The sequence below is a fragment of the Mustela putorius genome, unplaced genomic scaffold, assembly GCF_011764305.1.
Source record: "Mustela putorius furo isolate JIRA1106 unplaced genomic scaffold, ASM1176430v1.1 tig00000421_pilon_pilon_pilon, whole genome shotgun sequence".
Lineage (NCBI taxonomy): Eukaryota > Metazoa > Chordata > Mammalia > Carnivora > Mustelidae > Mustela > Mustela putorius.
Window position 1 is genome coordinate 6,541,227 of NW_025421375.1, and position 12,991 is coordinate 6,554,217.

Here is a 12,991-nt window from a genome sequence, read left to right on the forward strand (position 1 = left end):
GGAGCATGTGAAAGAAAGGAGAGTTTGCAGATGGACATACTCTACCAGAGTCCCTACTCCTTCTCCCATCAGCAATAAGGGCTCACTCTAGTTTTGTGCTTTCTTCTTACCTTTTTACGGTCCATGGCACCCCTTTTCTTGCCTTCTGTAAGCACTAGATGGAAAGGGAGATGGAGGAATCCTACCAAAACCAGAATGCCACCTCACCGTGCACCTGGTTGTCATGACTTCTTTGTACAGCATCTACTACAGTGCCTGCTTTATTGCTGAAAAAGATCCCTGCCACCTTAGAGACTAAGGCCTAGCCAAGAAGACAAATGCTAAGCAAAACAAAACAAAACAAAATTACACAATGAATGACAAAACAGAGGATTGTAAGACTCTCTCGGGGCATCTGATAAGATGTAGATAGTCTGGTACGGGGGAAGGTCTAGAAAGGCTGCAAAGGGCGTGATATTTCTGCTGCTCATTGAAGGATGAGTGCTAGACAAGGGAAGGGTAGAGGGCTCTATACAGAGGAAATAGCATGTGCAACAGGCCCTGTGACAGAAAAGAAATGCAGGAAAGGAACTGAAAGAAGGTCCTGTGGCCAGAGCAGAGGGGCACTGGTGGGGAGGCTCCAAAATCTGCAAAGTACCAGAGGAGATGGTAAAGATTTGGGATTTCATCCTAGGGACCACAGTATTTGCAAAGTTTCAACAGAGAAGAGGTCAGATCATACCGCCATTTTTAAAAGCTCTCCCTGGTTCTTTTCTGTGGAAAATGGATAAAAGCAGGTAAGTTTGGAGATGTGCTCTGGTATATACCCAAGTGTAGACATGGAGAAGGCAGGATGTGGGCTTTGCTGGCAGGAAGCAACAGGAGGACAGGAGAGGGAGGAAAAGAGGGCTGCAATGATATACCAGAGAATGTGCCAGAAAATAGGCTACATAGGGCACAAACATAGGAGGGACTGTTGGGGACATGGAAGGTTAAGGCACCAGTGCAGAGGGGATCTCAATAAGGCCAAAACTCTCCTGGAAGAAATAGTTAAGAAATCAAGCTAGGAGCCCTGGATATTGGGGTGCAAAAAGGAGGAGGCATTTCAGGGTATGACCACGTCCAAAATGCAGCCTGGCAGAAGGTGAGAGTGGAAGAGAATGATACTAAAGATGAGGTGGCAAAATGACAAGAGTCCAGCTTCTTGGAAGAAGCAGAGAAGCTAAGCCATGCATGGTGCCTTTGAAATGATAGATGTAGAACCCCTAGAAGGGCTTCTGGAGGATTCCTACATCCCCACAAGTCTCCCCAGCCCCGCTCGCCTAAATGTTTCGATTGACTAAATAAAAGTGTCTAAGAGCACAGTTATTTAGGGACCCACAAAGATGTTACATGAACAGTCGAACATCTATTCCTGGGGCAACCATGTGCCCATATGCATCACAAGCATAAGAGTTAGGGATTACGAACTGGCCTCCATCTCCATGGTCTGAGCCTGTGGCTTGTGCTCCACAGAGTGACCACCACACCATGTTCACCGTCCCTACCACTCCACATCCCAGCTCTCCTACAGGACTGTTAAGTCAGAGCAGGTCATGATGCTTGTTTCACAGCTGCTGAAACCATGCCTGGGATGGAACAGATGCTCAATAAACAATGAATCAGGGGCGCCTGGGTGATTCAGCTGGTTAAGCATCCAACTCTTGGTTTCAGCTCAGGTCGTGATCTCAAGGATCGTGAGATGGAGCCCTGAGTCAGAGATTCTCTCCCTCTGCCCCTCCCCACCCCCCTCTCTTAAAAAAAGGACATAAATTTAAAAAAAAAAAAAAAGAATGAATCCCTTTTATATGAAGTACAAAACTAGTAAAACTAATTTATGGTGTTTAAAGTCAGCATAATGGTTCTATCCTAGGTGGGATTAATGTTCTATTTCTTGATCTGGGCACTGTTTACAGGAATGTGTTCACTCCAGAATCATTGGTCTGGGGGCACCTGGGTGGCTCAGTCATTAAGCATCTACCTTTGGCTCAGGTCATGGTCCCAGGGTTCTGGGATCAAGCCCCAAGCAGGAAGCCTGCTTCTCCCTCTCCCACTCCCCCTGCTTGTGTTCCCTCTCTCACTATCTCTCTATCAAATAAATAAATAAAATCTTTTATTTTTTTAAAGATTTTATTTATTTGACAGACAGAGATCACAAGTAGGCAGAGAGACAGGCAGAGAGAGAGGGGAAGAAAAATAAAATCTTTTTTAAAAAATCATTGGCCTGTATAATAAAGATTTGTACATTTTTCTGTATTTACATTAAGTTTCCATATTTTTTTTAAATGGATGAATGAATCAATCACTCAATCAGCAATGGAACCTAACAAACTTGAAATGCTTCCTCAGTCTAGAATTCTAATCACAAGTTATGGCAAGAGGTGGCACATCTTTTCTATAAAAGACCAGATATTAAATGTCTTGGGCTTTACAGGCCATACAGTCTCCATCACAAACACTCAGATTCACCGCTATAGCACAGAAGGTAGCCACAGATAATGCATAAACAAATGAGTGTGGCCACGCTCCAACAAAATATACTTATGAATGCCAGGGTTTGAACATCATGTAATTTTCACATTTCCTAAAATAATAGTCTGATTTGTTTTAATCATTCAAAAATTTAAAAGTCACTCTTGGCTCTCCAGCTCTACAAAAACAGGCTGTGGACCAGATTTGGCCTGCAGGATGTAATTCCCCTGACCCCTGCACTCCAAGAGTGTACCTGTAAAACCCATTTCCTGGCCTACCTACAGATTCAGCCTATCCTTCCCCAACCTGCCCCTCCAGCACTCTCCCACCTTTGTAAGTAGGCAGACACTCCATCTTGTCACCACACGGGTATTTACTGTCCCGAGGCTTGATGGGGTCCATTCGGCAGACAGGGTAGGGGTTATAATCCTGTTTATACGTTGTGAGTAGATCCATGTTCTCTTCACTTGGGACGAACTGGTCGGGCTGGTAAATCTTCACTGGTAATACTTTGTGAGGCCCAAAATCTCTCCTAAAAGGAAAATAAGCATATGGCATTGACCCAGGAGAAGGTTCCTAAAGGTTTCCATTTACCCGATTCTACAAATGTTTGCTGTAAAGTCATCTGCTGCTCTATCCCCTTAACTGCTCTTCCTCCTCTGTTTCCCACTTTCTCAGCTCCCTGGCATCAGTGCTCCCATTATCTCAGGGAGTATGAAAAACAATAGGTCAGAACAAGCATGATGGTCTTCAATGAGGCAGGAAGCACTCCCTTCCCAGAACATCCTTCAGTTACAGCAATGCCAAGATGCTAACTGCACCAACACCAGGAATGATCCTGGCCAAACCAGAGCTCAGATGGGGCTTTCACTGCCTGCCAGGGCAGTCTTGACTCCCCACTGCTCAAGGCAAACTCTTTTAAGCAAACATTTCCCCCCAAGGGCTGCTGATTTATACAACAGCCTGTTTTTTGCTTGGAATCCATTTATCCAACTGGACAAGTGGAAGGGAGATTTTCCCTCGTGGTGCTTGCCAAAACAACCTCGCCAAGGGAAGGGGGAGGTTTCCGGACAGGAAAACATCAGGCCCAAACACCAATAAAACCTACTTCCCGGCCAAAATATGGAGCAGCATTACTGAGCCATGCTTGAATAACAAAGGTAACACGCTCCACTGTAACCTGTCTTGCATGAATTATACACATGGTTGTGAATAAACACAAACTGGGGCCTGAAAGTGCTTGGTGGGGTGGGAGGAGAGAGTTAGGAAGCAGGAGAATTGGTCTCTCTAGGGCTCTAAGGGGAAAATGGGAGATGCTTCAGTTGAACTCCCAGTACCTCCCTCTGTGTAGATTTAAAAATCTATCTCAGCAGTAGTTACAGGGTCTTCCACTTGGGCTCCCTTCCCAAGGGCCCCATGTTGGCAAAGAGCAAGAGGAAGCTGAGTGACCTGATGCATCTGGAAGCTGACTCTGTATAAACTGGGGCTTATGGAGGGAACAGGATAAACAAGAAGCCAAGGGTCAGTTCCATATTTCTACTCTTTTCAGTGTACAAGTGCCTCATGCTGATGTCTGTTTAATACTTAGCCAACTACAGCAGGGAACAGGAAGTATGGCCCTAGGCTGCATAGCTGCAAAATGGCCATCATCAGCTTGTGTGCTGCCAAAGAGGAGATGAGCTCGCCTCACTGCAAAAAAGGGGTGGTGATGGCCTGAGGTGCCACATGCCCATATAAACCTATGTTCGTTGATGACAACCCAAGGATTCAGCCCTCTTCATTTCCAAGGAGTAGCAAGATATAACTAGGGCAAGCAAAGAACAGAGCTGAATGGAGCATCCCCCATGGAGCACCCCCAACCCCAAAGCAGCCAGGAGCGCTTTCCAGTCACAGGCCCACCATATTCTGTCACCCTTCGCACAGAGACATCCTCTTCTGCTGTCATTTTAGCCAGTGAAACAACTTCCCCCTCCGAGAGACTGGGAGAACCTTCCTTCAAGGACCACCAAACTCAATGACAATGAAAACGTGCTTAATTTTCCTGCTGTTTCCACAGGAAAAGAGCAGATAAATGAGAACGAAACTCACCAGCTCATGGGCTATCCTGAAATTGGTTACTCAAAGACAAAAACTGATACAGCAAAATCCTTGCTTATCATATTTAGGGAGTGAAAATGTTAACTGAATCTCCTTCTCTGGTACAAAATTCAAGTTTCTTTGTGAAAGTACACCCATGGTTGTATTTACTGATCAGCAATAACAAAGCAAAGGATCTTTGCAGTACTTGGAGGCAGAGGAGTGATCTACTTCTGAAGAGTCATAAAGTTTAAAGTGTATTTCATTTATACCTCATCAAAAAGTATTTACTGGGGCTGAAGAGTGAATTTGATCAAGGTTGGGTGTTACATGGAACTGATGAATTATTGAACACTACATCTGAAACTAATGATTTACTATATGCTGGCTAATTAAATTTAAATTTTAAAAAAAGTGAATTTGATCAATATATATGTGTTTCCTCATTATGTTTTTATGTTGAAAACTCAATGAAATCTACCATTAACCACAACATAATTACACATCCCCAATCTCAGATAATATTACAGCTTTTAAGGTCTTGTAAGCTTTTCTCTTATAAGAGAAAAGAATTTTATTCTTCCCAGAAATTGCTCAAATTTAATTTTTTTTTTTTTAAAGAACACACCAACTTCTTCCTGTGTTATACTCCCTACCTAGTGCCTGTGCCCCTTGTGACTATGAACCAAGACAAAAATTGGTCAAAGATGTTAAGTCTCTTTTAGGTGCATAGCCATAAAAGTTATATAGTATGGAAGGCCAAGAGTTAAACTCCAAGTTAAGCAAAGGTTAAAGTGGCCCTGCTGGAAAAGTCCTAAAAACTTGACTTCCAGTCATTAGACAAAGCTAAAGAAAGATGTTTGACCAGAGACTGACAAAATAAGAAATAACATAAGGGCCAACAAGGGTCCTGGAAGTGGGAAATCGAGATTTTCAAAGTGATGAAGGACCATGTAATTATTTTTTTTAACCTACTGTTTATCCCCAAAAACTTCAGTACTTGTTAGTATGTCCAATTAATCCATCAATTAAATGGAATCCATTTTAAAAAGAGTTTCTCCTCTTGCCCAAAGCCAATCTCTTCACCCCTTATCATAATTCTCCTGCTTCTCAGGAACCTGTCCATACAGCTATATACAGAAGAATGAAACTCAATCAGTCTCTTAAACCATATACAAATATAAACTCAAAATGGATGAAAGACATCAACATGAAACAGGGATCCATCAAAAACCTAGAGGAGAACATAGGCAGGAACCTCTTCAACATCTGCCTCAGCAAATTCTTTCAAGACACGTCTCCAAAGGCAAGGGAAACAAAAGTGAAAACAAACTTTCGGGACTTCATCAAGATAAAAAATTTCTGCACAGCAAAGGAAACAGTCAACAAAACAAAGAAGCAGCCCACAGAATGGGAGAAGATGTTTGCAAATGACACTACAGACAGAGGGCTAATATCAAAGATCTATAAAGAACTTCTCAAACTCAACACCAAAAAACAACAACAACAACAACAACAACCCCACAGATAATCATGTCAAAAAATGGGCAGAAGACATGAGCAGACACTTCTCCAAAGAAGACATATAAATGGCTAACAGACACATGAAAAATGTTCATCATCATTAGCCATCAGGGAAATTCAAATCAAAACCACACTGATATACCACCTTACACCAGTTAGAATGGCAAAAATTGACAAGGCAAGAAACAACAGATGGTGGAGAGGATGTGGAAAAAAAGGAACCTTCTCACTGTTGGTGGGAATGCAAGTTGGTGCAGCCACTTTGGAAAACAGTACAGAAGTTCCTCAAAAAATTAAAAATAGAGCTACCCTACAACCCAGCAATTGCACTACTGGTTATTTACCCCAAAGATACAGATGTAGTGAAAATAAGGGGCACATGCACCCCAATGTTCATAGTAGCAATGTCCACAATAGTCAAACTGTGGAAAGAGTCGAGATGCCATTCAACAGACAAATGAATAAAGAAGATATGGTCCGTATACACAATGGAATATTACTCGGCCATCAGAAAGGATGAATACCCAACTTTTGCATCAACATGGATGGGACTGGAGATTATGCTAAGTGGAATAAGTCAAGCAGAGAAACTCAATTATCACATGGTTTCACTTATTTGTAGGACATAAGAAATAGTATGGAGGACATTAGAAGGAAGGGAAAAATGAAGGGTGAGGGAATTGAAGCAGGAGATCAACCATGAAAGACTATGGACTCTGGGAAACAAACTGAGGGTTTTAGAAGAGAGGGAGGTGGGAGGATTGGTGAGTTTGGTGGTGGGTATTAAGGAGGGCACAGATTGCATGGAGCACTGGGTGTTATTTGCAAACAATGAATCATGGAGCACTACATCAAAAACTAATGATGTACTGTGTGGTGTCTAACAGAACATAATTTTTTTAAAAAATGATCTTGTCCATATACTAGTCTGTGAGCTAACTGTTTCCTCGTACTGGCTCCTTTCTCTCAATAAACATTTTTCAATTTTTTCCAACTTTAAAGGAAAAAACTGAAGTGATACAGCTCATTACAGTCCACTGCCCTCCTCTCTCTCTTCCAGAAAGGGTTGCCTACACACAGACTTGCCTTCCTTACCTCCCATTCACAGTCCCCCTACCATTCAATTTGGTTCTGCTAGCCCTTTCTTCTAGCCCAGGCCCCCTGAAGTCCCACCAGGTTTTCAAGTCCAGTCACTGCTCTTCAGGCCGTTATTCTCTAGAACCATCCTGTAAGCATCCATACTGTGACTCATCTTTTGCATACACTCTCCTTGATTTCTGTGATTCTCCTCCTCATGTTTTGTCCTCTCTTGCAATCTCCAATACAGGGTTTGGCTCTTTGTCAGTTTATTTCATTTCACACCTTCCACACATAATTCTAACATTCCCCAGGGTTAAAAGGCACCCTCTCAGAAAACCACTAGAGAGGCTGAGAGCCCAGCCCAGCACACTGAGAAAGATCCTGAGGCAGATTCACAAGGCTTGATTCATGCCCCTGATCCTGGCAAGGACACACTGAGCCTTCCTTGTCTGGGCTGTGAGACAGGATTCTAAAGGACCAGCCTCCAGTATCCGTCTCCTGCCATACTCTCTCATCTCCTCAATGCTCACTAGAGCTGAAGGTAACATCTGTCACCACTTCACATCAGTTCTGTACAAAAACATGAAGAACAACTACCTATGAGCACTGAAGAGCAACCAAGACAGGCATATGCTAGAGCAAAGCTAACAGGCAGAAGTAGGGACTGGTACTGCATGAACCTCTGTGTAAGTTTCCATTTTGTGGTGGGACCTTTGTTTTTCCCAAAGCTTCCAGTATGAAGGCAGGCTCCAATCTGTGCCAAGCCAAGCAGCATAACATAAACAGAAAACCTCCCATATCCGACTGAAGAACCAGAGGACCAAATCTGAGGCAACCACACATGCTGGAAAATAAGGAAAAAATCCTAGAAAGGAGAAAAGCCAAGACAGGAAGCTCTGGCTTCTGTACATAAAATGCACCCAGGGCTCCCCCTGAGTTCACAAACAACCATGCTAATGATAAATTACTGAACTGATGGGACCCCTGGCTGGCTCAGTCAGCTATGTGTCTGACTCCTGATTTCAGCTCAGGTCATGAGCTCAGGATCATAAGATCGAGCCCCACGTGCTTAAGATTCTCTCTCTCCTCCTGCCCCTTGCAACTCATGTGCTCTCTCAAAAAAAAAAAAAAAAAAAAAAAAAAAAAAAAAAAAAACCAGAACTGAGACTGGAGGTACCACCGAAGACAGTTTGCATTTTGAATCAAATCAAATTACCCTTCTATCTGTCTTTAAAAACAGTAACATAAATAAACTCTTTGGAGGAATGAAAAAATAAATCGAGTCTTTGCAACAGAACTTGAACAATATACAGGAACAATCTAATATCACTGGCATATATGCAGAAAAATATGACCCATTCTTAAGAGAAAAAAAAAGATAATCCTGGGTGGCTCAGTTGGTTGGACGACTGCCTTCGGCTCAGGTCATGATCCCAGAGTCCCAGGATCAAGTCCCGCATCAGGCTCCCAGCTCCATGGGGAGTCTGCTTCGCTCTCTGACCTTCTCCTCACTCATGCTCTCTCTCACTGTCTCTCTCTCAAATAAATAAATAAAATCTTTAAAAAATAATTAAATAAATAAATAAATAAATAAAAGATAATCCTGAAGATCAAGCAGACCCAGATGCTACAGTTAGCAAACAAAGATTTCTAAAGCCGCTATTCTAATTGTGCTTAATTATAAAAAGCAAAATAAGGTCAAAATAAATTAAAATGTAGAAAATTCATAAGAGAAATAGAAACTATCTAGAAATAATCAGATGTAACTTCCATGAATGAAATATACAATTACTGAAATTAGTCACTTAATATCAGAATAGAGCTTGAGGAAATACTTTGTGAACTTGAAGACAGATGAACAGAAACTATTGATTTTAAAAACAGAAAAAAACGACTGACAGTGTCTCAGAGAAAGAAAAAGCACTTGAAGAAATAATGGTCAAAATGTTCCCAAATTCAATCAAAAACCCACAACATCAAAGGCTCTGAAATTCCCAGGCAAGTCTAATGCTGAGACCTCTTTCTGCATTTCTTCTTAATTCTTGGGCCCAATCTATAGGGCAGGGGAGTAGGTATATTCCCAAGGGTACAGCTCTGGGTAGAAAATGGGTATAAGTCAATGAGTAGGGAAAGACTTAGCCCACTACCAACTTTCCTGCTTTTTTCCTAGCATTTGAAGAGGATTCCAAATGCCTTTTCTCTTTTAGCTCTCCCCCAACCCCCACCCAACTCCACACAGTTTAAACAAGAGTCTTGTCAATAAATAAAGGAATATGTGATACCAGCTGGCTGCCTTCTGCCCTTGAGCCAAACCCATCAAGTCAGAACCCTAGTCTTCCTTCCTTCCTACGCCTCCAGTTCACACCCCTCCCACCATGACCCCCCCTCCCCTTAGAATAAAATGCAACACCATCTTGAAGACTTACCTCCTTCCTCTCAGGTTATCCATTCCACCATCCTTAGAGATCTGCCTAACAAACTAATGTCCTAGAATGGGGCCCAAGTGTTTTACATGGTGACATGCCTAAGGGGAAATGAGGCTTGAAGTGCAAACCTCTTATTCATAAATTGATCTCCCATCCATTCAAACTAAAGGCAAATCCTATAGAAGAGACTCACGAAGGGCTGCAAGAGACTGCCTCGTGCTAAGAAAGGCTAAAAATCACAAGCATTCCCCTCTTGGCACCTGCTGTAAATCCCTAAGATTTACAGTCAGTAAGAGTTGTGTGCAGCTGTAATCATGCCTCATGCTGGGATGATAACCTTTCCAGAAACCAGGTGTTTTTTGTGTCTGGACTTAATCACCCAACCCAGCCAAGCCCTGAGCCATGTGACTTTTTGAAAATTCAGCAGGTGGCAGCCCCATGTCCAATCTCAGAAACTAAGTTGGGTCCCTTTACATAGAGAAGTGGCTGGGATGGTCAGGTAACAAGGGTCCTCAAGGCAGAGAAGTGACAATCCATGCTGACAGAGGGGTGTGCCGATACAGGGCTGACCGGTTCCTTCCCCCAGAAGCCTCTGCTGGAGCACTCAGATGACGACCTCTCTGCATTTCTTCAGACAGAAGTCTGCTGTATATGCAAGAATACTGACCAGAGTCTCTGCTAAGCTTCTGTGGTTCAGAAAACATAGTTGGTAACATCTTGGTTTTTGTTCATTTATCCTAATAAAAGCTCACTAAAACTTTTTTTTTTAATGAATCCTGGGGGCACCTGGGTGGCTCAGTGGGTTAAGCCGCTGCCTTCGGCTCCAGTCATGATCTCAGGGTCCTGGGATCGAGCCCCGCATTGTGCTCTCTGCTCAGCAGGGAGCCTGCTTCCTCCCCTTTCTCTGCCTGCCTCTCTGCCTACTTGTGATCTCTCTCCCTGTCAAATAAATAAATAAAATCTTTTTTAAAAAAAAATGAATCCTGAGACGTTCCCAGTCTATGCAAACTAGTGTCCAGCATGGCAGGCACCAGGCTGAGATACAATGAGCTTGAGGTGCAGGTGAGTGAAGAGGTGCCCTCTGCTCATCTTCCCCTTAACTCCTCTCTCTGGGGAAGGATATAAAGGAGAGAGAGAAGAATTTCTGCTCTTCTTCCTTCCCATGGGTAACCTTGATCCTGTCACCTTTTCTTTTATGACCCTTACAGTCATGAACAACTTGTTTTGGAACTTCTTTTAGTATCAGCAATCCTCCACTTTGGCCACATTTTGACAGGAATGGTATTGTCACTCTGGCAGAGACAGAGGGAACTTCTGGGTGATAGGTTTATGGCTTTTAGTGACATGAGGCAAGGATAATTGAGGACAGGTCAGAAGGGAAGCTTTCATTTTCGCAAAGCACCATCGGGAGGAAGGAAGGCGTGTGGGGCCCATATGGGGACCTCAGAGCTAGGTGATGGGGCAGGACTCATGCTACAGAGGACTTACCCTCATCCTCCTAAGCTTGTGACCAACTAATAAAGAGCAACCTTCAACATCCAACCCTCAAAGCATTACATAAGCCTAGGACTCTTCATCAGCACTGACCAAACATTCTGCGTAAACCAAATCATGTTAGATGTCTGTCTCACATGAAGATGATCTGATTCAAGGAAGCCTGGATGGCTCAGTCGTTAAGTGCCTGCCTTCGGGTCAGGTTCATGATCCCAGGGTCATGGGATCAAGCCCTGCATTAGGCTCCCTGTCCAGAGGGAGGCCTGCTTCTCCCTCTTCCACTCTCCTTGCTTGTGTTCCTGCTCTCGCTATGTTTCTCTCTGTCAAATAAATAAATAAAATCTTTTAAAAAATGGAAAAGATGATCTGATTCAGGGGGAAGTGCTGAGGGGGGAAAAAAAAGAGATGATCTCAGTGGAGTCTTGCATCAGACATGGCCCTCAACTCCCTCCCAGCCTTAATATCAGAAATCCATTGGCTTCCTTTATCTCTTCATGGGTTTTTCTGCCTCATAACTCATACATGGACTTCCTTTGGATCTAGAACATAGCGGCTTTTTGTAGGAATCCTTCATGCCTCCAAACCACAATCTCAAAAGAGGATGTAAACAGGCCCATTTTGGGGAGAACCTGGAGGCAGAATGAGTTAGAGCCGTTCTGCTTCACCTGAACTACTGGGACCTTTACTAGGAAAGCACAAAATTATGAGCTAAGAGGGAGCAATTGGAAGAAAATTTACCAGGTCTTGAGTCCTGTAATGTGCAAGCTCTGTGCTGCATTAATTTACATAGTCTAGGATCTCCACCTCTCAGCCATCCCCCCCCTGTAGGGATGAGGAATGCCGGAGGTAGAGAAGCCGTCCCTTTCTCAGGTCCCATCAGGGCTCCAAGTATACAATCTGGGACACTGCTCAACCACCGTCCAAGATGTTTCTACTCCACTAGGTCACCAATCACAGGTCACAGATCACCACCCAGGGGTCACTAACCAGGTGTCAGCAGCAGATTCTGATAGCCTTGCCACATGCAGAGCAGACCCGAAATTGATCGGTTTCCCCACCCTCTCAATGGAAATCTCTCTGCAACCCTACTACCCTGAGCCAGGTGGTTCAGTCTCTCAAACTGAATTCTCTAAAGAATCTGAGAGTTTAGAGGTCAAGAGCAATCTAAAAGGACTTTTGAACAATGCAGAGGTAAGGGATGATGACTCTGATGCATTCAAAATCCACACATAACTTCTGCCTCCCCAAAACAAAGTGTTAATAGCCTACTGTGAACCAGAAGCCTTACCAGTAACAACCAATTAACATATTTTATGTGTGATATGTAATATGACATATTCTTATAATAAGCTAGAAAAAAGCTATGAAGAAAATCATAAGAGAAAACATTTACAGCACTCTATCTATTGGGGAAAAAAAAAAAAATCCACAGGTAAATGGACCCTGCGGTTCAAACCCATTTTGCTTAAGAGTCAAATGCTGTTTAAGGGTCAAAATGGTCATTCTTGAAAAACATTCAAGGGGATCCCAATTCAAAGTCTGGGGCATGATTTCCAAACAGCTCCGTCCCTATCAAGTTTCCTTTCACCACTATCCCCATCACGACCTGGAGCTTAGGTGCCAAAGTCCTGAACTCCCTTTCCAGCCTCCCCCCACCTGCCATTGTTTCCTCCCTTTATACTTTCTTTAACCTCCAACCCTTTGGTACGTGGATCATTTTAGCTTTCCTCACCCCTAGACTCGCAGTATCAATTCTTTCTCTGGAAGAAGAGGTTGGGAGGGGTGCCCAGGTAGCTCAGTTGTTAAGTGTCTGACTTTGACTCAGGTCATGAGCCCAGAGTCCTGGGATTGAGCCCCAAGTCGGGCTCCCTGCTCTGCAGGAAGCCTGCTTCTCCCTCTCC

General features: G+C 43.4%; 1 protein-coding gene across 1 annotated transcript in view; it reads right to left on the minus strand.

Annotated features, from left to right (window-relative positions):
• SAXO1 (stabilizer of axonemal microtubules 1) overlaps positions 1-12,991 on the minus strand; it is a 103,004-nt gene that overhangs the window by 15,035 nt on the left and 74,978 nt on the right. The window contains exon 3 of the mRNA XM_045079655.1: positions 2,820-3,022. Coding sequence (XP_044935590.1) covers positions 2,820-3,022 — 203 coding nt within the window. The remainder of the gene's footprint in view (positions 1-2,819; positions 3,023-12,991) is intronic.